Genomic DNA, 24,056 nt, shown 5'->3' with positions numbered 1-24,056 from the left:
CTTTGGCCTAGGTGCCTCCATCTCGGTATCCGAAGGTCCAGCACTGTCAGCTGGTCCTTGGTAGTGCTTTCTAGCACAGGTACCTCCTGCCTAGTAACCGTGGTCCAGCACCGTCAGCTGTTCCTCGGTACTGCCATTGGTTCTTGTAGCTTTTGCTACCCATCTGGGTTCCAGCACCGTCAGCTGGTTCTCGGCAGTGTCTTTGGCACGGGTACTCCCTGTTGCCCAACCTGTTTTCAGCACGCCTGCTGTTTCCGGGTAGTGTCAAGGTCACTATGCCACCAATCCGTTGTCCTGTCGTCTTGCGGCCGGGTTAGCCGACTCTACGGTGCCTGCAGTTTAGGTGACTCCTATGTGGGCTGCGGGAACTGGCACTGAAGGCTGGATCCGTAGTGCCAATCGGACATGGACCCCCTGTAGGACTGTGGGTTTCGGTAACTGCGGCCGGCTTGCGGCCTGGCTACTTTGCTTTGGATGGGTACCTTCTGCTACCCACCCGGGTTCCAGCACTGTCAGCTGGTTCTCGCCAGAGCCTTTGGCCTAGGTGCCTCCATCTCGGTATCCGAGGTCCAGCAACGTCAGCTGGTCCTTGGTAGTGCTTTTTAGCACAGGTACCTTCTGCTTTGTAACCGTGGTCCAGCACCGTCAGTTGGTCCTCGGTAGTGCCATTGGCTCTTGTTCCTTCTGCTACCCATCCGGGTTCCAGCACTGTCAGCTGGTTCTCGCCAGAGCCTTTGGCCTAGGTGCCTCCATCTCGGTATCCGAGGTCCAGCAACATAAGCTGGTCCTTGGTAGTGCTTTTTAGCACAGGTACCTTCTGCTTAGTAACCGTGGTCCAGCACCGTCAGTTGGTCCTCGGTAGTGCCATTGGCTCTTGTTCCTTCTGCTACCCATCCGGGTTCCAGCACTGTCAGCTGGTTCTCGCCAGAGCCTTTGGCCTAGGTGCCTCCATCTCGGTATCTGAGGTCCAGCAACGTCAGCTGGTCCTTGGTAGTGCTTTTTAGCACAGGTACCTTCTGCTTAGTAACCGTGGTCCAGCACCGTCAGTTGGTCCTCAGTAGTGCCATTGGCTCTTGTTCCTTCTGCTGCCACTACGGGTTCCAATACTGTCATCTGGTTCTCGCCAGTTTCTCAGCCTTCTTGTACCTTCTGCTACATTTCTAAGATCAAGCTTTTTGAAATTGTCTTTGGTAATCCTTATTGATCTCCATGACGACGACCCTGATGACGATGACCCTGAAGACCACACCAAAGAAGACCAGAAATATGACCCAAAATAATATAACGAACAGGACAAAGAACATGAAGACAACCACCAAGATAGAGAACAAAAGACAGAATAACAAGAAGCAGAAGAAGCAAAAGCAGAAGAACAGAAAGCAGAAGAACATTAAGCATAAGACTAAAAATCAGCATAGAAGATATCAAGAATTATAAGCAGAAGAAGACTAAGCAGTAAATGGGGGTGAGTCCATTCCTCCTCGCGGTGCCCCTGGAAAATGCCTGCTGCTGCAGGCCAAACTGAACGCAGACAAATCCTGTTGTAAATCTTTTGTGACAGGCAGAACGTAAGGTGTAATCTTATAACTTTTATAGATAAGTACTACAGGAATGCCTGTCACCATAAGAAAATGAAGACAAAGAAGAATAGGAAGAAGATGAAGAAATAGCATATGAAAATTAATAATAGCTGAATAAGAAGAATATGAAGAATGGAAAAAAAAAATAATGGGAAGAAGATGAAGAAGAAGAAGATGAATAAGGTGAAGAAATAGTTGATGAAAAAAATGCTACTGCTGCGGATCATGAAGGAAAAAGTGTGGGAGAAGTACAAAAGAAGGTGAAGAGCATGGAAGTTATGAAACATACATATCTGACAAAATATAAAAAAGGTTAACATAGTCAATATCTTTTTAACTCCGAACGTCTTGAAAAAAAAAATTGGAATTAATGCTATGCCATGTGATTTGAATAAACCTCTATGCCTTTAATGTCTCCTCCACCTCCCACAATACATTCTACATGATTCTTATTTGTTTTCAATTATGTAGAATTAGCCAACCAGGAAATAAAGGGCTTTTTTAAATTCCGATACCGGAAGTCCCATTGACTTGAATGGGACTTCCGGCATCGGAATCGGCGATACCCGATATTTTTTTCGTATCGGGTGATACCATCCGATACGATATTTTTGGGTATTGAACGGTATCGCTCAACACTAATCGAAACACATTGTAGACAAACTTAAGGGTGATTTTACCCAAGACAGCAGTCAGGCACAAAGCATGCAATCCAGTTATAGACTTACAACCCCGAGAACGTCGAGTCTTCAAAGCAAAGTCGGGAGGCCCTATGCCTCCTATTGTCCTCCCATTTTAGCTGGTTCTACATCCACAGGATGTGAATACCATAGAATAGAATGATGAATCATACTAAATCGGGGGCTGGTTGGGACCAGTCATAATGTGGGGCTGGTGGGGGCAATCATACTGTATGGGGGGGCTGCTGGGGGCCAAATATACTGAAATGGGGGCTGAGAGAATGGGAACAATGGAATGTTTTTGGTGCAGGGTGCACTTGTAATAATGAAGTATATAATATAGTGAAGGTAATATTCCTGCAACCAAGAGAATGGACATGGGTACGGCTAATGGACAGTCAGAAATATATTGAAGAAGGAAGAAGGGGAGAAACTGACCATAAAGTCTGTACACAACGTGTAGTGAATAAAGTAGTAGTTTATTACGTTAAATCAGGTAACAACAAGTGGAAAAAATAATCAATGTACATGAAGAAATAAAAGCATTACAAACAGGGTCGCACACCCAGACCCACAAGACGGAGCAAGAGGCAATGTATAGAATGACTAGTGTAACAAAAACTGCTTAGACCTATGCATTGAAATGTACAATGGATCTGGCACACATACGGGATAGATGTAAGGGGTTAATAGAGGTAGTACAAGTAGTTATAAAGTGCTAGTGCAAAACAATCTGAGAAACTATTTCTATAGATCCAGATAGTTGGTATACGTAGCCATAATACTAGAGAATAGTGTATGAGTATAGGTATAGTGCAGGAGTATATATGCCTCAGAAACAGGATAGTCCACCTAAGCAGCACAGCTGACAATAAAAGTAATTACAATACACCATCCCAACACGCGTTTCGGAAATCCGCCTTTGTCAGGGGTGGTTGGTGGCTGGTGGGGGCCAACCATACTGAATGGGGGGCTGGCAGGTGCCAGTCATAATAAATTAGGGGTTTGTGGGAGCCAATGATAATGAATGGGGATTGGTGGGGCAAATTATACTGAATGGTGGGCTAGTGGGGACCAGTCATACCGAATGGGGACTGGATGAGTGCAATCAAAATGTCAGGCTGGTGGGGGCCAATAATACTGACTGAGTGGCTGATGGGGGCCAATCACACTGAATTAAGTGCTGATGGGAACAATCATAATGTGGAACTGGTGGAGGCCAATCGTATTGAATGGGGGACTAGTGAGGGCGAATCATACTTAGTGTGGGGCTAGCAGAGGCCAGTCATACTGAATGGAAGACTGGTGGTAGCCATAATACTAAATGAGGGTCCGGTTGGGGCCATAATACTGATGATGGGCTAGTGAGGGCATTATACTGAGTGAAGGGCTGGTGTGAGCTATAGTACTGTGTCTGGGGCTGTGGGGGACTGTGAGGGTCCTCATTCTATGAGAGGTGCTGTGAGGGCCTTCATTCTGAGTGAGGGGTCTGTGGAGCCCTTATACTGACTAGGGGGCTACAGAGGCATCACACTGACTCTCAATCTTACTGTGTAGGCTTTATGTGTGTGTGGGGTTATAATAAAGGGGGGCACTTTAGGTGCATCATGTTGTGGGGGGTTTATTCTGTGGTGGTGGCACTGTGGAGTCACCATGTTCTATACTGTATGTGTGGAGTGAAACTGTGTGCGGCGGCAGAAATACAGTAACTGCGGGAATACCACACTCAGTGTGTGTGTGTGGGTTCGGGGAATTTTGTGACCATCATACTTTATAATGGCCATAAAAATGAAACAAGTGGCTTCAGTAGGAGCATAATTACTGTGTACTGTAGTGTAGTGGGTTGGTACAGTGTGACAGACAAGCAGTGACCCAGGAAAGTTCAAAACCAAAGTCTCTTAATGATCAGCGGACTCACAAACAGAAAGCAAAATAGTATCCTCCGGATCGCAGCCGGGAAATGAGATAGTCCGCAACCAAGAGCGGTTGCCGTGGGCAACTGCACCGCAGTGAACGTTGAGGGGTGCCAGACTTTTTGGCTCCACTTGGCTCTGTGTTGCTTCACACAGGCTGAGCTCTGCAGAGCCTCCTGCTCTGCACGCTTGCAAACCAAATTGACACACCCAACAATCTGCTGCAGGGTTTATAAAAGGAACCTGTGGCCATAGGCCACTTGGAAGACTGTTGTGAATACTTTTGACCTGGCTTCTCAGTTTGGGCTCCCTCTGGAGGTTGCTGCTGGTAATGGAGCTGGTCTGGCTGACACAAGTCAATCACCTGAGCAGGATGATTGAAGGTCAACTGTTACAGACTGGGGATATTTAAGTGAACAACAATCCCTCAGCTCTTGCCGGTGATTTGGTTTGCTTCCTGAGCATATTTTGAAGTCTGCTTGTCTCCTGCTCCGTCCTGCATCTTTCAGATAAGTTATTTGTCTTCTTGAATCTTTTTTTGCATTGGATCCATTTTTGCTTGTCTCTGATTGTTGCATAGCTGGTGTGTGTTCAGCCTGGTTCCCTGCTGGGACCTGTGCTGGACCCTGTTCCATATGCCACAGCATATGTTAATCAGTTCACACCAGAGTTCTGATCTAGTGGGGGAGAGGTCGTGTGGCCTCAGTATTTTTGCATATCAGACGTGTTGGATTTTTCTTAGGGTTTTTTGCGTGATTGCAGACAGTATCTTTCCTGCCCTGCTCTATCTAGACAGTTTGGGCCCCATCATTTGCTTACTCTATTTTCTGCCTGTGTTTTATGCCTCATCTTGTCTCACTGGCAATATATGTTTGGGGGTTATCTATTCCTTTGGGATGCTTAAGCAAATAGTACCTATAATTGTGACTGCACTGCACTCCTGTGGTCTCAATACACTTCTATGCGCATCCTGGGGGACACATAGCGACCCTCGAATATAACGCCGGTCACTGCCTCACAGTACGTAGCACAATAACAATACATGTCCATCCCCTGGCTTATTAAAGTTGGGAGCTATGACACCGCAAAACATACAGTATATAATATACTAGCTGAAGAGCCCGGCGCTGCCCGGGCAAAGTAACTAACTGTGGTTAGTTATAGCAAATTATAATTATCCTCCATCCCATAGCCCCGTGCCCATATACCCATCATACATATCCTCCATCCCATAGTCGAGTGCCCATATACCCATCATACATCCTTCATCTCATAGTCCCGTGCCCATATACCCATCATACATATCCGCCATCCCATAGCCCCGTGCCCATATACCCATCATACATATCCGCCATCCCATAGCCACGTGCCCATATACCCATCATACATATCCTCCATCCCATAGCCCCGTGCCCATATATCCATCATACATATCCTCCATCCCATAGTCAAGTGCCCATATACCCATCATACATCCTTCGTCTCATAGTCCCGTGCCCATATACCCATCATACATATCCGCCATCCCATAGCCCCGTGCCCATATACCCATCATACATATCCGCCATTCCATAGTCCCGTGCCCACATACCCGTCATACATATCCTCCATCCCATAGCCCCGTGCCCATATACCCATCATACATATCCGCCATCCCATAGCCCCGTGCCCATATACCCATCATACATATCCTCCATCCCATAGTCCCGTGCCCACATACCCGTCATATATATCCTCCATCCCATAGCCCCGTGCCCATATACCCATCATACATATCCGCCATCCCATAGTCCCGTGCTCATATACCCATCATACATATCCTCCATCCCATAACCCCGTGCCCATATACCCATCATACATCCTTCATCTCATAGTCCCGTGCCCATATACCCATCATACATATCCGCCATCCCATAGCCCCGTGCCCATATACCCATCATACATATCCTCCATCCCATAGCCCCGTGCCCATATACCCATCATACACATCCTCCATCCCATAGCCCCGTGCCCATATACCCATCACACATCCTCCATCCCATAGTCCCGTGCCCATATACCCATCATAAATATCCTCCATCCCATAGCCCCGTGCCCATATGCCCATCACACATCCTCCATCCCATAGTCGAGTGCCCATATATCATCATACATATTCGCCATCCCATAGGCCCGTGCCCATATACCCATCATACATATCCTCCATCCCATAGCCCCGTGCCGATATAACCATCATACACATCCTCCATCCCATAGCCCCGTGCCCATATACTCATCACACATCCTCCATCCCATAGTCCCGTGCCCATATACCCATCATACACATCCTCCATCCCATAGTCCTGTGCCCATATACCCATCATACATATCCTCCATCCCATAGTCCCGTGCCCATATACCCATCATACATATCCTCCATCCCATAGCCCCGTGCCCATATACCCATCATACACATCCTCCATCCCATAGCCCCGTGCCCATATACCCATCACACATCCTCCATCCCATAGTCCCGTGCCCATATACCCATCACATATCCTCCATCCCATAGCCCCGTGCCCATATACCCATCATACACATCCTCCATCCCATAGTCCCGTGCCCATATACCCATCACATATCCTCCATCCCATAGCCCCGTGCCCATATACCCATCATACACATCCTCCATCCCATAGCCCCGTGCCCATATACCCATCACACATCCTCCATCCCATAGTCCCATGCCCATATACCCATCACACATCCTCCATCCCATAGTCCCGTGCCCATATACCCATCCCATATCCTCCATCCCATAGCCCCGTGCCCATATACCCATCATACACATCCTCCATCCCATAGTCCCGTGCCCATATACCATCACACATCCTCCATCCCATAGTCCCGTGCCCATATACCCATCACATATCCTCCATCTCATAGTCCCATGCTTATATACCCATCATACATATTCTCCATCCCATAGTCCCGTGCCCATGTACCCATCACACATCCTCCATCCCATAGTCCCGTGCCCATATACCCATCACATATCCTCCATCCCATAGCCCCGTGCCCATATACCCATCATACACATCCTCCATCCCATAGTCCCGTGCCCATATACCCATCAGATATCCTTCATCCTATAGCCCCGTGCCCATATACCATCATACACATCCTCCATCCCATAGCCCCGTGCCCATATACCCATCACACATCCTCCATCCCATAGTCCCGTGCCCATATACCCATCACACATCCTCCATCCCAGAGTCCCGTGCCCATATACCCATCACATATCCTCCATCCCATAGCCCCGTGCCCATATACCCATCATACATATCCTCCATCCCATAGTCCCCTGCCCATATACCCATCACATATCCTCCATCCCATAGCCCCGTGCCCATATACCCATCATACACATCCTCCATCCCATAGCCCCGTGCCCATATACCCATCACACATCCTCCATCCCATAGTCCCGTGCCCATTTACCCATCACACATCCTCCATCCCATAGCCCCGTGCCCATATACCCATCACACATCCTCCATCCCATAGCCCCGTGCCCATATACCCATCACATATCCTCCATCTCATAGTCCCATGCTTATACACCCATCATACATATTCTCCATCCCATAGCCCCGTGCCCATATACCCATCACACATCCTCCATCCCATAGCCCCGTGCCCATATACCCATCACATATCCTCCATCCCATAGCCCCGTGCCCATATACCCATCACATATCCTCCATCTCATAGTCCCATGCTTATATACCCATCATACATATTCTCCATCCCATAGCCCCGTGCCCATATACCCATCACACATCCTCCATCCCATAGCCCCGTGCCCATATACCCATCACATATCCTCCATCCCATAGCCCCGTGTCCATATACCCATCATACATATTCTCCATCCCATAGCCCCGTGCCCATATACCCATCACACATCCTCCATCCCATAGCCCCGTGCCCATATACCCATCACATATCCTCCATCGCATAGCCCCGTGCCCAAATACCCATCATACTTATCCTCCATCTTATAGTCCCGTGCCCATATACCCATCACACATCCTCCATCCCATAGTCCCGTGCCCATATACCCATCACACATCCTCCATCCCATAGCCTTGTGCCCATATACCCATCACATATCCTCCATCTCATAGTCCCGTGCCCATATACCCATCACACATCCTCCATCCCATAGTCCCGTGCCCATATACCCATCACACATCCTCCATCCCATAGCCCCGTGCCCATATACCCATCACACATCCTCCATCCCATAGTCCCGTGCCCATATACCCATCATACAAATCCTCCATCCCATAGCCCCGTGCCCATATACCCATCACACATCCTCCATCTCATAGTCCCGTGCCCATATACCCATCACACATCCTCCATCCCATAGCCCCGTGCCCATATACCCATCACATATCCTCCATCTCATAGTCCTGTGCCCATATACCCATCACACATCCTCCATCCCATAGCCCCGTGCCCATATACCCATCACATATCCTCCATCTCATAGTCCCGTGCCCATATACCCATCATACATATTCTCCATCCCATAGTCCCATGCCCATATACCCATCACATATCCTCCATCCCATAGTCCCGTGCCCATATACCCATCACACATCCTCCATCCCATAGTCCCGTGCCCATATACCCATCACACATCCTCCATCCCATAGCCCCGTGCCCATATACCCATAACATATCCTCCATCTCATAGTCCCATGCTTATATACCCATCATACATATTCTCCATCCCATAGTCCCATGCCCATATACCCATCACACATCCTCCATCCCATAGTCCCGTGCCCATATACCCATCCCATATCCTCCATCCCATAGCCCCGTGCCCATATACCCATCATACACATCCTCCATCCCATAGTCCCGTGCCCATATACCATCACACATCCTCCATCCCATAGTCCCGTGCCCATATACCCATCACATATCCTCCATCTCATAGTCCCATGCTTATATACCCATCATACATATTCTCCATCCCATAGTCCCGTGCCCATGTACCCATCACACATCCTCCATCCCATAGTCCCGTGCCCATATACCCATCACATATCCTCCATCCCATAGCCCCGTGCCCATATACCCATCATACACATCCTCCATCCCATAGTCCCGTGCCCATATACCCATCAGATATCCTTCATCCTATAGCCCCGTGCCCATATACCATCATACACATCCTCCATCCCATAGCCCCGTGCCCATATACCCATCACACATCCTCCATCCCATAGTCCCGTGCCCATATACCCATCACACATCCTCCATCCCAGAGTCCCGTGCCCATATACCCATCACATATCCTCCATCCCATAGCCCCGTGCCCATATACCCATCATACATATCCTCCATCCCATAGTCCCCTGCCCATATACCCATCACATATCCTCCATCCCATAGCCCCGTGCCCATATACCCATCATACACATCCTCCATCCCATAGCCCCGTGCCCATATACCCATCACACATCCTCCATCCCATAGTCCCGTGCCCATTTACCCATCACACATCCTCCATCCCATAGCCCCGTGCCCATATACCCATCACACATCCTCCATCCCATAGCCCCGTGCCCATATACCCATCACATATCCTCCATCTCATAGTCCCATGCTTATACACCCATCATACATATTCTCCATCCCATAGCCCCGTGCCCATATACCCATCACACATCCTCCATCCCATAGCCCCGTGCCCATATACCCATCACATATCCTCCATCCCATAGCCCCGTGCCCATATACCCATCACATATCCTCCATCTCATAGTCCCATGCTTATATACCCATCATACATATTCTCCATCCCATAGCCCCGTGCCCATATACCCATCACACATCCTCCATCCCATAGCCCCGTGCCCATATACCCATCACATATCCTCCATCCCATAGCCCCGTGTCCATATACCCATCATACATATTCTCCATCCCATAGCCCCGTGCCCATATACCCATCACACATCCTCCATCCCATAGCCCCGTGCCCATATACCCATCACACATCCTCCATCCCATAGTCCCGTGCCCATATACCCATCACACATCCTCCATCCCATAGTCCCGTGCCCATATACTCATCACATATCCTCCATCCCATAGTCCCATGCTTATATACCCATCATACATATCCTCCATCCCATAGTCCCATGCCCATATACCCATCATACATCCTCCATCCCATAGCCCTGTGCCCATATACCCATCATACATATCCTCCATCCCATAGTCCCATGCCCATATACCCATCACACATCCTCCATCTCATAGTCCCGTGCCCATATACCCATCACACATCCTCCATCCCATAGTCCCATGCCCATATACCCATCACACATCCTCCATCTCATAGTCCCGTGCCCATATACCCATCACACATCCTCCATCTCATAGTCCCGTGCCCATATACCCATCACATATCCTGCATCCCATAGTCCCATGCTTATATACCCATCACACATCCTCCATCTCATAGTCCCGTGCCCATATACCCATCACACATATCCTCCATCCCATAGTCCCATGCCCATATACCCATCACACATCCTCCATCTCATAGTCCCGTGCCCATATACCCATCACACATCCTCCATCCCATAGTCCCATGCCCATATACCCATCACACATCCTCCATCTCATAGTCCCGTGCCCATATACCCATCACACATCCTCCATCCCATAGTCCCATGCCCTTATACCCATCACACATCCTCCATCCCATAGTCCCATGCCCATATACCCATCACACATCCTCCATCCCATAGGCCCGTGCCCATATACCCATCACACATCCTCCATCCCATAGTCCCGTGCCCATATACCCATCACACATCCTCCATCCCATAGTCCTGTGCCCATATACCCATCATACATATCCTCCATCCCATAGGCCCGTGCCCATATACCCATCACACATCCTCCATCCCATAGTCCCGTGCCCATATACCCATCACACATCCTCCATCCCATAGTCCCGTGCCCATATACCCATCATACATATCCTCCATCCCATAGTCCCATGCCCATATACCCATCACACATCCTCCATCCCATAGTCCCATGCCCATATACCCATCACACATCCTCCATCCCATAGGCCCGTGCCCATATACCCATCACACATCCTCCATCCCATAGTCCCGTGCCCATATACCCATCACACATCCTCCATCCCATAGTCCTGTGCCCATATACCCATCATACATATCCTCCATCCCATAGGCCCGTGCCCATATACCCATCACATATCCTCCATCCCATAGTCCCGTGCCCATATACTCATCACACATCCTCCATCCCATAGTCCCGTGCCCATATACCCATCACACATCCTCCATCCCATAGTCCCGTGCCCATATACCCATCATACATATCCACCATCCCATAGTCCCGTGCCCATATACCCATCATACATATCCTCCATCCCATAGTCCCGTGCCCATATACCCATCACACATCCTCCATCCCATAGTCCCGTGCCCATATACCCATCATACATATCCACCATCCCATAGCCCCGTGCCCATATACCCATCATACATATCCTCCATCCCATAGTCCTGTGCCCATATACCCATCACATATCCTCCATCCCATAGTCCCGTGCCCATATACCCATCATACATATCCTCCATCCCATAGTCCTGTGCCCATATACCCATCACATATCCTCCATCCCATAGTCCCGTGCCCATATACCCATCATACATATCCTCCATCCCATAGTCCCGTGCCCATATACCCATCACACATCCTCCATCCCATAGTCCCGTGCCCATATACCCATCATACACATCCTCCATCCCATAGCCCCGTGCCCATATACCCATCATACATATCCTCCATCCCATAGTCCTGTGCCCATATACCCATCACATATCGTCCATCCCATAGCCCCGTGCCCATATACCCATCATACATATCCTCCATCCCATAGTCCTGTGCCCATATACCCATCACATATCGTCCATCCCATAGTCCCATGCCCATATACCCATCACACATCCTCCATCCCATAGCCCCGTGCCCATATACCCATCACACATCCTCCATCCCATAGTCCCGTGCCCATATACCCATCATACAAATCCTCCATCCCATAGCCCCGTGCCCATATACCCATCACACATCCTCCATCTCATAGTCCCGTGCCCATATACCCATCACACATCCTCCATCCCATAGCCCCGTGCCCATATACCCATCACATATCCTCCATCTCATAGTCCTGTGCCCATATACCCATCACACATCCTCCATCCCATAGCCCCGTGCCCATATACCCATCACATATCCTCCATCTCATAGTCCCGTGCCCATATACCCATCATACATATTCTCCATCCCATAGTCCCATGCCCATATACCCATCACATATCCTCCATCCCATAGTCCCGTGCCCATATACCCATCACACATCCTCCATCCCATAGTCCCGTGCCCATATACCCATCACACATCCTCCATCCCATAGCCCCGTGCCCATATACCCATAACATATCCTCCATCTCATAGTCCCATGCTTATATACCCATCATACATATTCTCCATCCCATAGTCCCATGCCCATATACCCATCATACATATCCTCCATCCCATAGTCCCATGCCCATATACCCATCACACATCCTCCATCTCATAGTCCCGTGCCCATATACCCATCACACATCCTCCATCCCATAGCCCCGTGCCCATATACCCATCACATATCCTCCATCTCATAGTCCCATGCTTATATACCCATCACACATCCTCCATCTCATAGTCCCGTGCCCATATACCCATCACACATCCTCCATCCCATAGTCCCGTGCCCATATACCCATCACATATCCTCCATCCCATAGTCCCATGCTTATATACCCATCATACATATCCTCCATCCCATAGTCCCATGCCCATATACCCATCACACATCCTCCATCCCATAGCCCCGTGCCCATATACCCATCATACATATCCTCCATCCCATAGTCCCGTGCCCATATACCCATCACACATCCTCCATCTCATAGTCCCGTGCCCATATACCCATCACACATCCTCCATCCCATAGTCCCGTGCCCATATACTCATCACATATCCTCCATCCCATAGTCCCATGCTTATATACCCATCATACATATCCTCCATCCCATAGTCCCATGCCCATATACCCATCATACATCCTCCATCCCATAGCCCTGTGCCCATATACCCATCATACATATCCTCCATCCCATAGTCCCATGCCCATATACCCATCACACATCCTCCATCTCATAGTCCCGTGCCCATATACCCATCACACATCCTCCATCCCATAGTCCCATGCCCATATACCCATCACACATCCTCCATCTCATAGTCCCGTGCCCATATACCCATCACACATCCTCCATCTCATAGTCCCGTGCCCATATACCCATCACATATCCTGCATCCCATAGTCCCATGCTTATATACCCATCACACATCCTCCATCTCATAGTCCCGTGCCCATATACCCATCACACATATCCTCCATCCCATAGTCCCATGCCCATATACCCATCACACATCCTCCATCTCATAGTCCCGTGCCCATATACCCATCACACATCCTCCATCCCATAGTCCCATGCCCATATACCCATCACACATCCTCCATCTCATAGTCCCGTGCCCATATACCCATCATACATATCCTCCATCCCATAGGCCCGTGACCATATACCCATCACACATCCTCCATCCCATAGTCCCGTGCCCATATACCCATCACACATCCTCCATCCCATAGTCCCGTGCCCATATACCCATCACACATCCTCCATCCCATAGTCCTGTGCCCATATACCCATCACACATCCTCCATCCCATAGCCCCGTGCCCATATACCCATCACATATCCTCCATCCCATAGCCCCGTGCCCATATACCCATCATACATATCCACCATCTCATAGTCCCGTGCCCATATACCCATCACACATATCCTCCATCCCATAGTCCCGTGCCCATATACCCATCATACATATCCTTCATCCCATAGGCCCGTGCCCATATACCCATCACACATCCTCCATCCCATAGTCCCGTGCCCATATACCCATCACACATCCTCCATCCCATAGTCCCGTGCCCATATACCCATCACACATCCTCCATCCCATAGCCCCGTGCCCATATACCCATCACATATCCTCCATCCCCTAGCCCCGTGCCCATATACCCATCATACATATCCACCATCTCATAGTCCCGTGCCCATATACCCATCACACATATCCTCCATCCCATAGTCCCGTGCCCATATACCCATCACACATCCTCCATCCCATAGTCCCGTGCCCATATACCCATCACACATCCTCCATCCCATAGCCCCGTGCCCATATACCCATCACATATCCTCCATCCCATAGCCCCGTGCCCATATACCCATCACACATCCTCCATCCCATAGTCCCGTGCCCATATACCCATCACACATCCTCCATCCCATAGCCCCGTGCCCATATACCCATCACATATCCTCCATCCCATAGCCCCGTGCCCATATACCCATCATACATATCCACCATCTCATAGTCCCGTGCCCATATACCCATCACACATATCCTCCATCCCATAGTCCCGTGCCCATATACCCATCACACATCCTCCATCCCATAGTCCCGTGCCCATATACCCATCACACATCCTCCATCCCATAGCCCCGTGCCCATATACCCATCACATATCCTCCATCCCATAGTCCCATGCCCATATACCCATCACACATCCTCCATCCCATAGCCCTGTGCCCATATACCCATCATACATATCCTCCATCCCATAGTCCCATGCCCATATACCCATCACCATCACACATCCTCCATCTCATAGTCCCGTGCCCATATACCCATCACACATCCTCCATCCCATAGTCCCATGCCCATATACCCATCACACATCCTCCATCTCATAGTCCCGTGCCCATATACCCATCACACATCCTCCATCTCATAGTCCCGTGCCCATATACCCATCACATATCCTGCATCCCATAGTCCCATGCTTATATACCCATCACACATCCTCCATCTCATAGTCCCGTGCCCATATACCCATCACACATATCCTCCATCCCATAGTCCCATGCCCATATACCCATCACACATCCTCCATCTCATAGTCCCGTGCCCATATACCCATCACACATCCTCCATCCCATAGTCCCATGCCCATATACCCATCACACATCCTCCATCTCATAGTCCCGTGCCCATATACCCATCACACATCCTCCATCCCATAGTCCCATGCCCTTATACCCATCACACATCCTCCATCCCATAGTCCCATGCCCATATACCCATCACACATCCTCCATCCCATAGGCCCGTGCCCATATACCCATCACACATCCTCCATCCCATAGTCCCGTGCCCATATACCCATCACACATCCTCCATCCCATAGTCCTGTGCCCATATACCCATCATACATATCCTCCATCCCATAGGCCCGTGCCCATATACCCATCACACATCCTCCATCCCATAGTCCCGTGCCCATATACCCATCACACATCCTCCATCCCATAGTCCCGTGCCCATATACCCATCATACATATCCTCCATCCCATAGTCCCATGCCCATATACCCATCACACATCCTCCATCCCATAGTCCCATGCCCATATACCCATCACACATCCTCCATCCCATAGGCCCGTGCCCATATACCCATCACACATCCTCCATCCCATAGTCCCGTGCCCATATACCCATCACACATCCTCCATCCCATAGTCCTGTGCCCATATACCCATCATACATATCCTCCATCCCATAGGCCCGTGCCCATATACCCATCACATATCCTCCATCCCATAGTCCCGTGCCCATATACTCATCACACATCCTCCATCCCATAGTCCCGTGCCCATATACCCATCACACATCCTCCATCCCATAGTCCCGTGCCCATATACCCATCATACATATCCACCATCCCATAGTCCCGTGCCCATATACCCATCATACATATCCTCCATCCCATAGTCCCGTGCCCATATACCCATCACACATCCTCCATCCCATAGTCCCGTGCCCATATACCCATCATACATATCCACCATCCCATAGCCCCGTGCCCATATACCCATCATACATATCCTCCATCCCATAGTCCTGTGCCCATATACCCATCACATATCCTCCATCCCATAGTCCCGTGCCCATATACCCATCATACATATCCTCCATCCCATAGTCCTGTGCCCATATACCCATCACATATCCTCCATCCCATAGTCCCGTGCCCATATACCCATCATACATATCCTCCATCCCATAGTCCCGTGCCCATATACCCATCACACATCCTCCATCCCATAGTCCCGTGCCCATATACCCATCATACATATCCACCATCCCATAGCCCCGTGCCCATATACCCATCATACATATCCTCCATCCCATAGTCCCGTGCCCATATACCCATCACACATCCTCCATCCCATAGTCCCGTGCCCATATACCCATCATACATATCCTCCATCCCATAGTCCTGTGCCCATATACCCATCACATATCGTCCATCCCATAGTCCCGTGCCCATATACCCATCATACATATCCTCCATCCCATAGTCCCGTGCCCATATACCCATCACACATCCTCCATCCCATAGCCCCGTGCCCATATACCCATCATACATATCCACCATCCCATAGCCCCGTGCCCATATACCCATCACATATCGTCCATCCCATAGTCCCGTGCCCATATACCCATCATACATCCTCCATCCCATAGTCCCGTGCCCATATACCCATCACACATCCTCCATCCCATAGTCCCGTGCCCATATACCCATCATACATATCCTCCATCCCATAGTCCCGTGCCCATATACCCATCATACATATCCTCCATCCCATAGTGCAATATGATTACATCAGCATCGCCATGGCAACCATATGACATCATAATGAGGGGCAGGGCTTGATACGCACACACTTTTTCCTCATTATGTAGACAGAGGAAAAATTGTTTGGTGGATTGGAACGCGCAGGGTTAAAATTTCGCCTCACAACATAGCTTAGGACGCTCTCGGGGTCCAGACGTGTGACTGTGCCAAATTTTGTGGCTGTAGCTGCGATGGTGCGGAAGCCAATTCCGGACATACACACATACACACTTGAGCTTTATATATATATATATAGCATACCAATGAATTTGGAGCCCTTAATTAATTAAGAAAATACACATTTACAGCTTTACAAATGATCACCCAACGTATTATAGAAATCAATAGACAAAATTGTTTTGGTCCCGTGTAAACCAGTGGAAAGACAACTGACTGCTCTTAATTTTGAGTAAAGGAAAGAGACCAGAATGTGCCGCACAGACGGAACTAAAAGACCTTCTGAGACCAATCAATGGCACCCAAAATAATATTAGCGCAGCTTCCTACTTATCTGCAATATCACCGCCTAAACATTCCATGTCTCTCCTCCTCATCTGCACAGAAATGAGAATCCAACATGTCATTGTATTCCCATCCTCACTGACCCAACTGAGGGCATTCATTGACGGTTGGTCAGTAAATATTTACCGATCGGCAGACATTTAGGCTATGTGCCCACGTAGCGTTTTTTAAACGCTCAGGAAACGGGTTCTCCTTCCCTGAAAACGCGGGGTTTTTTTAGCGCGTTTTTGATGCGTTTTTTCGTGCGTCTTTTGAACTATAGGAAATAGCCAAAAACACGGACCTAAGCGGAAATTAATCAACATGCTGCGTGTTTTACTGCTAAGCGTTTCCTTAGCGGTAAAAAACGCATCCATTAGCACAAAAAGGCCAAAATGCATTTAAATGAATGGGATGCTTCTTTTAAGCGTTTTTGATGCAGTTTGACCCCGAAAAACGCTGAAAAAAACGCTACGTGGGCACACAGCCTGAATAACCAGACAGCCACGAGTAACAATACATCATGCAGTGCACATAGGCTGCCATGGCTCGCGACAGCATTGGTGCTGTTTACACAGGACGTCGCGCTGCTGAGAACGACTACATTTTGTGCTCATTTATCTGTTGATTTGCATTCCTAGGAGCCGTCACCCACAGTAATCCTGGATTGTAAGGGTACGTGCACACGTTGCGGATTGCTGAGCAGATTTTTCCACGCAGAATCTGCATCTTTTGGCAGAATCCGCAGGTTAAAATCCGTGCTTTTTTGTGTGTTTTACCTGCAGATTTTGTGTGGATTTCCCCTGCGATTTTACACCTGCGGATTTCTATAATGGTGTGGGAGGAACGACCCCCGTCGAGTGTCCGGGCCGGAACCAAGGGAGCTGTCATCTGGGTACCGGAGGAAACTCTCCCTGGGTGGCAGAATTCAGGGGCGGACCGTTGTGACAGACAGATGGGCTGGGGAAGGGACCAGTATAAAGGAGGCGGGGAATTCCCGGGACGATGAGTCAGCAGACCGACACAGAGACAGCAGGAGACCGTGGGAGCGGCTGAAAGCGAGAGCGACTCACCAGTGCCAGGGAGGACGCTCACCGAGGACTCCAGAAGTACGGTTCCGAGGCGATTATCCGGGACTTGCTGCCCCGCTCCAGCCCACGGCCACTGCGGCCCCAGTTCAACCCGCGGCCGCTGCCACCTCCCCTCAGCCCACGGCTGTGGCCTACACGTGGTCACCCGTGTCCGCTGCCGTCTCGCCCCAGCCCGCGGCTGCAGCCTGTTCCCCGCCACCTGCAGCCACCCTGTTCTCACCAGAGGCCGTGACAAGTACAGCACCGCCGGCGTCCACCACTGTCCCGCTCCGGTGCGCAGCAGGGTCGGGCCTCGGCTGACTGCGGACCCCCCATTGCAGCTATTAGCTGCGCAGGTGGCCTGTCATTCGCCCCCACACATCGCTGCCACTTGCCCCAGGCCAGGGGCTGCGGCCCAACCTTCCAAGGACTCCGCCGGAGCCTGTGGGGCTCCAGTGTCATCAGCGCGCCGGAGTGCGCAAAGACTTCATCAACGCCTCAGCAACTGGGCCCAGAAACTACTACGCCGAAAGACCACCAACCCGAACGGTGAGGGACGTCTGGACGGCTAAGTTGACTTTATAATTAAGGACCCGTAGTCGGCCATACCGCGGCCCTATAGTGACCGGCTGTTGCTGGAAATAGTCGTGTTCTACCCGCTTGTGTTTGCTTGTATAGACCCCCTGCGAGGGCAACCCGTGTTACCCCTTTTGGTGATCAGGCCGGGACTGAGGAAAGTTCCCTCTAGTCTTATAAACGTTATTATGGAAAGCACCAAATTGTCTCGTGACTCGTCACTGCATCCTGCGTACCTGCAAACACCACAATGGAATGGGTGTAAAAACGCTGCGGAATCCACACAAAGAATCGACATGCTGCGGAAAATAAACCACTGCGGATTCCAAGCGGAATTTTCCGCAGCATGTGCACAGCCAATTTTTTTCCCCATAGGTTATCATTGTACTGTAAATCTCTTGCGGATCTGCGGCTAATCAGCAACGTGTGCACATACCCTTAGGCCGGGTTCACACTAACCGACGCAAAATATGTTCAGTATTTTACATGCGTAATACGGATGAATGGCCCCTAAACACTGCTCCGCATGTCATCCGTAATCAAGGTGTGGTCGCGTATTTTGCGCATGTCAGCATCCGTATGGCGAGATTTTCTGACAGGGTTTCTAACAGAAACCAAAGAATAGATATAGACACATAGAATGCATATATATATATATTCTATGTGTCTATATCTATTCTTTTGTTTCTTTATTAAACCTGTCAGTGTGAGATTACTGTATAGCGCACTGAATTGCCGGCTTTGCTAAAAGACACCGGGTGCGTATTTCTCGCAAGTCACACGTGTGGTCCGTGTGTAATCCGTATTTTTTGCGCACCCATAGACTTGCATTGGCGTAGTACGCTGACAGTCCCAGCATGCTGCGATTGACACGGACCGTAGAGTACGGATGAGAAATATACGGCTGGTGCGAGGGACCCCATAGAGAATCATTGGTCCGTGTCTAATGCGGGCTTTTAGCGCCTCTCACTCGGCCGTATTCCTCGCCAGTGTGACCCCGGCCTTACTGTTCCTCCACTGCAGGAGTATGGTGGATAGAGCATTCCTAGGAGTCGTCACCTACATTAATCCTGGAACCTCACTGTTCCTCCACTGCAGGAGTATGGTGGATAGAGCATTCCTAGGAGCCGTCACCTACATTAATCCTGGACCCTCACTGTTCCTCCACTGCAGGAGTATGGTGGATAGAGCATTCCTAGGAGCCATCACCCACATTAATCCTGGCCCCTCACTCTTCCTCCACTGCAGGAGTATGGTGGATAGAGCATTCCTAGGAGATGTCACCCACATTAATCCTGGACCCTCACTGTTCCTCCACTGCAGGAGTATGGTGGATAGAGCATTCCTAGGAGCCATCACCCACATTAATCCTGGACCCTCACTGTTCCTCCACTGCAGGAGTATGGTGGATAAAGCATTCCTAGGAGATGTCACCCACATTAATCCTGGACCCTCACTGTTCCTCCACTGCAGGAGTATGGTGGATAGAGCATTCCTAGGAGCCGTCACCTACATTACTCCTGGACCCTCACTGTTCCTCCACTGCAGGAGTATGGTGGATAAAGCATTCCTAGGAGATGTCACCCACATTAATCCTGGACCCTCACTGTTCCTCCACTGCAGGAGAATGGTGGATAGAGCATTCCTAGGAGCCGTCACCTACATTAATCCTGGACCCTCACTGTTCCTCCACTGCAGGAGTATGGTGGATAGAGCATTCCTAGGAGCCATCACCCACATTAATCCTGGCCCCTCACTCTTCCTCCACTGCAGGAGTATGGTGGATAGAGCATTCCTAGGAGATGTCACCCACATTAATCCTGGACCCTCACTGTTCCTCCACTGCAGGAGTATGGTGGATAGAGCATTCCTAGGAGCCATCACCCACATTAATCCTGGACCCTCACTGTTCCTCCACTGCAGGAGTATGGTGGATAGAGCATTCCTAGGAGCCATCACCCACATTAATCCTGGCCCCTCACTCTTCCTCCACTGCAGGAGTATGGTGGATAGAGCATTCCTAGGAGATGTCACCCACATTAATCCTGGACCCTCACTGTTCCTCCACTGCAGGAGTATGGTGGATAGAGCATTCCTAGGAGCCATCACCCACATTAATCCTGGACCCTCACTGTTCCTCCACTGCAGGAGTATGGTGGATAGAGCATTCCTAGGAGCCATCACCCACATTACTCCTGGCCCCTCACTCTTCCTCCACTGCAGGAGTATGGTGGATAGAGCATTCCTAGGAGATGTCACCCACATTAATCCTGGACCCTCACTGTTCCTCCACTGCAGGAGTATGGAGGATAGAGCATTCCTAGGATCCATCACCCTCATTAATCCTGGATGCAACTCAGTATTCTTTTTCCTCCAAACACGACAAGTTGTGTTTCTACCAAACAGTTCCAGTTTGGTTTCATCAGACCATAGGATATTCTCCGAAAACTCCTCTGGATCATCCAAATGCTCTCTAGCAGACTTCAGACGGGCCCGGACATGTACAGGCTTAAGCAGTGGGACACGTCTGGCACTGCAGGATCTGAGTCCATGGTGGCGTAGTGTGTTACTTATGGTAGGCCTTGTTACATTGGTCCCAGCTCTGTGCAGTTCATTCTCTAGGTCCCCCCGCGTGGTTCTGGGATTTTTGTTCACCGTTCTTGTGATCATTCTGACCCCACGGGGTGGGATTTTGCGTGGAGCACCAGATCGAGGGAGATTATCAGTGGTCTTGTATGTCTTCCATTTTCTAATTATTGCTCCCACTGTTGATTTCTTCACTCCAAGCTGGTTGGCTATTGCAGATTCAGTCTTCCCAGCCTGGTGCAGGGCTACAATTTTGTTTCTGGTGTCCTTTGACAGCTCTTTGGTCTTCACCATAGTGGAGTTTGGAGTCAGACTGTTTGAGGGTGTGCACAGGTGTCTTTTTATACTGATAACAAGTTTAAACAGGTGCCATTACTACAGGTAATGAGTGGAGGAAAGAGGAGACTCTTAAAGAAGAAGTTACAGGTCTGTGAGAGCCAGAAATCTTGATTGCTTGTTTCTGACCAAATACTTATTTTCCACCATAATATGCAAATAAAATGAAAAAAAAACAGACAATGTGATTTTCTGGATTTTTTTTTCTCAGTTTGTCTCCCATAGTTGAGGTCTACCTATGATGTAAATTACAGACGTCTCTCATCTTTTTAAGTGGTGGAACTTGCACTATTGCTGACTGACTAAATACTTTTTTGCCCCACTGTATACATAAAAAAGACAAAAACTGCAACAGAGAAAGGACAATGTAGAGGAAACTAGATGGAGGAGTGTGGACAAGCATTCCACAAATGTTCTGGAGATACGTAACATGTCACATTCTAGAGGAAAACGAGACAGAACTTTAAGTAAAAATAAAAGATGAGGCTTATGTTGAAACAGGACAACGCGGAAGGGCAAGATGGTGATTGTGGATGTTTGATGCAATGTCAGAGGATAGTGAATTATTGGCAGCAGACATGAACTTACACTGGGTTCTTGTTGTCGAGGGAGTTCCCGATTCGGACCTCGGCCCCCATCAGTCGCTCCGAACAACAGTCCATCCTGTTTGTCAGGACGACATTCATTATCTTGTAGGTCTGCATCAGGTCCAGCCTCCACCAGGGATTGTTTACTTTCGTGGTGAAAGTGCAAGAGCCATTGTCGTAACGGACAGCTTTGACGCCATCGATGGCATTCTTGGCATATCCCATTATCCGAGATTGTAAAACCGACACCTGTGAGGCATCTCCATTTCTTGCTATATTGAGGCCTGAGGAAATAAGACCAGAAAAGTGTTTCAGTATATGGAGGTGATATGTGAGTCCATAGTCCATAGTCCCATCACTTATTCAATCCCAGAAAAGTCAGAAGGACAAGGAATATAGACCAGGAAATGGATGATAAAGGTGGAGATGTTGGCTCCAGGATGACATGGTGCCTTCAGCGGCTCTACATTCTTCCAAAAACCAAAGGAGTAAACTATATTGTATCAGCGTAACAGTGTCAAACAGGGGACAACTAGCCCAAAGCTGCCAAATACTAAGGATGTAGAATTACTAATATATTACAAAGTTTATCCGTCGTTGGTGCATGTGATGGAGATCTCAGTATCAGCAGCTCCAGAGCCTCTGACCCCTCTGCTCATGATATAACCCCACCCTGTGTATATATATATTACTGCTCTGTGGTACAGATACAATCCTGCCGTGTACAGACATATGACCGCCCTGTAGTCCGCGATGTGGACAGGATCTCACCTCCAGGTGCAGGAGCGCATCCCAGAGCCAGAACCACAGATCCCAGCAGAATCAGAGACAGCAGAGGGTTCATTCTGGGGAAGAAGAGGAACAGACATGGAATAAAAGCTACAAAATATCCATAGAAGAGAAGATTTGTAAATCATTTACTTTGCTGATCTTGATCGCAACCGGGGCAGCATTCACTTGGCTGATAAGTGATTCTTGGAATATGTTACCAATCTAATGACACTGAAGGGGTTAAGTAGTGGGACATTTTTGTAGGGTGGGTCTTTCCGGACGCAGCGATACCAAATGTGTATTTTTTTATTTTATAAAAATATTTATTTATGGCTACGCTATATTAATTTTTGTCTTTATTATTTTGTGATTTAAAAAAAAGATATTTTTACAACTTTTCTACCTTTTTTATTTACACATTTTTACTTAGCCCCACTATGGGAGTTTCATAAGGCAAAGCAATCCAGAAACAGGAGCC

The 24,056-nt window shown here is 49.1% G+C and overlaps 1 protein-coding gene across 1 annotated transcript in view; it reads right to left on the bottom strand.

Moving 5' to 3' along the window:
* The window catches only part of LOC141047973 (uncharacterized), a 58,190-nt gene extending 34,539 nt beyond the window's left edge, over positions 1 to 23,651 (bottom strand). Inside the window, exons 1-2 of the mRNA XM_073543347.1 lie at positions 23,579 to 23,651; positions 22,809 to 23,091 (exon numbers count right to left, since the gene is read on the bottom strand). Of these exons, the coding sequence (XP_073399448.1) occupies positions 22,809 to 23,091; positions 23,579 to 23,651 (356 nt within the window). The remainder of the gene's footprint in view (positions 1 to 22,808; positions 23,092 to 23,578) is intronic.
* Between the last annotated feature and the right edge of the window lie 405 nt (positions 23,652 to 24,056).

Source organism: Dendrobates tinctorius, unplaced genomic scaffold (genome assembly GCF_039654945.1).
Source record: "Dendrobates tinctorius isolate UK_male_01 unplaced genomic scaffold, ASM3965494v1 ptg000130l, whole genome shotgun sequence".
Classification (NCBI taxonomy): Eukaryota; Metazoa; Chordata; class Amphibia; order Anura; family Dendrobatidae; genus Dendrobates; species Dendrobates tinctorius.
The sequence above is the reverse complement of the archived record's forward strand: the minus strand, read 5'-3'. Positions and strand labels throughout refer to the sequence as shown.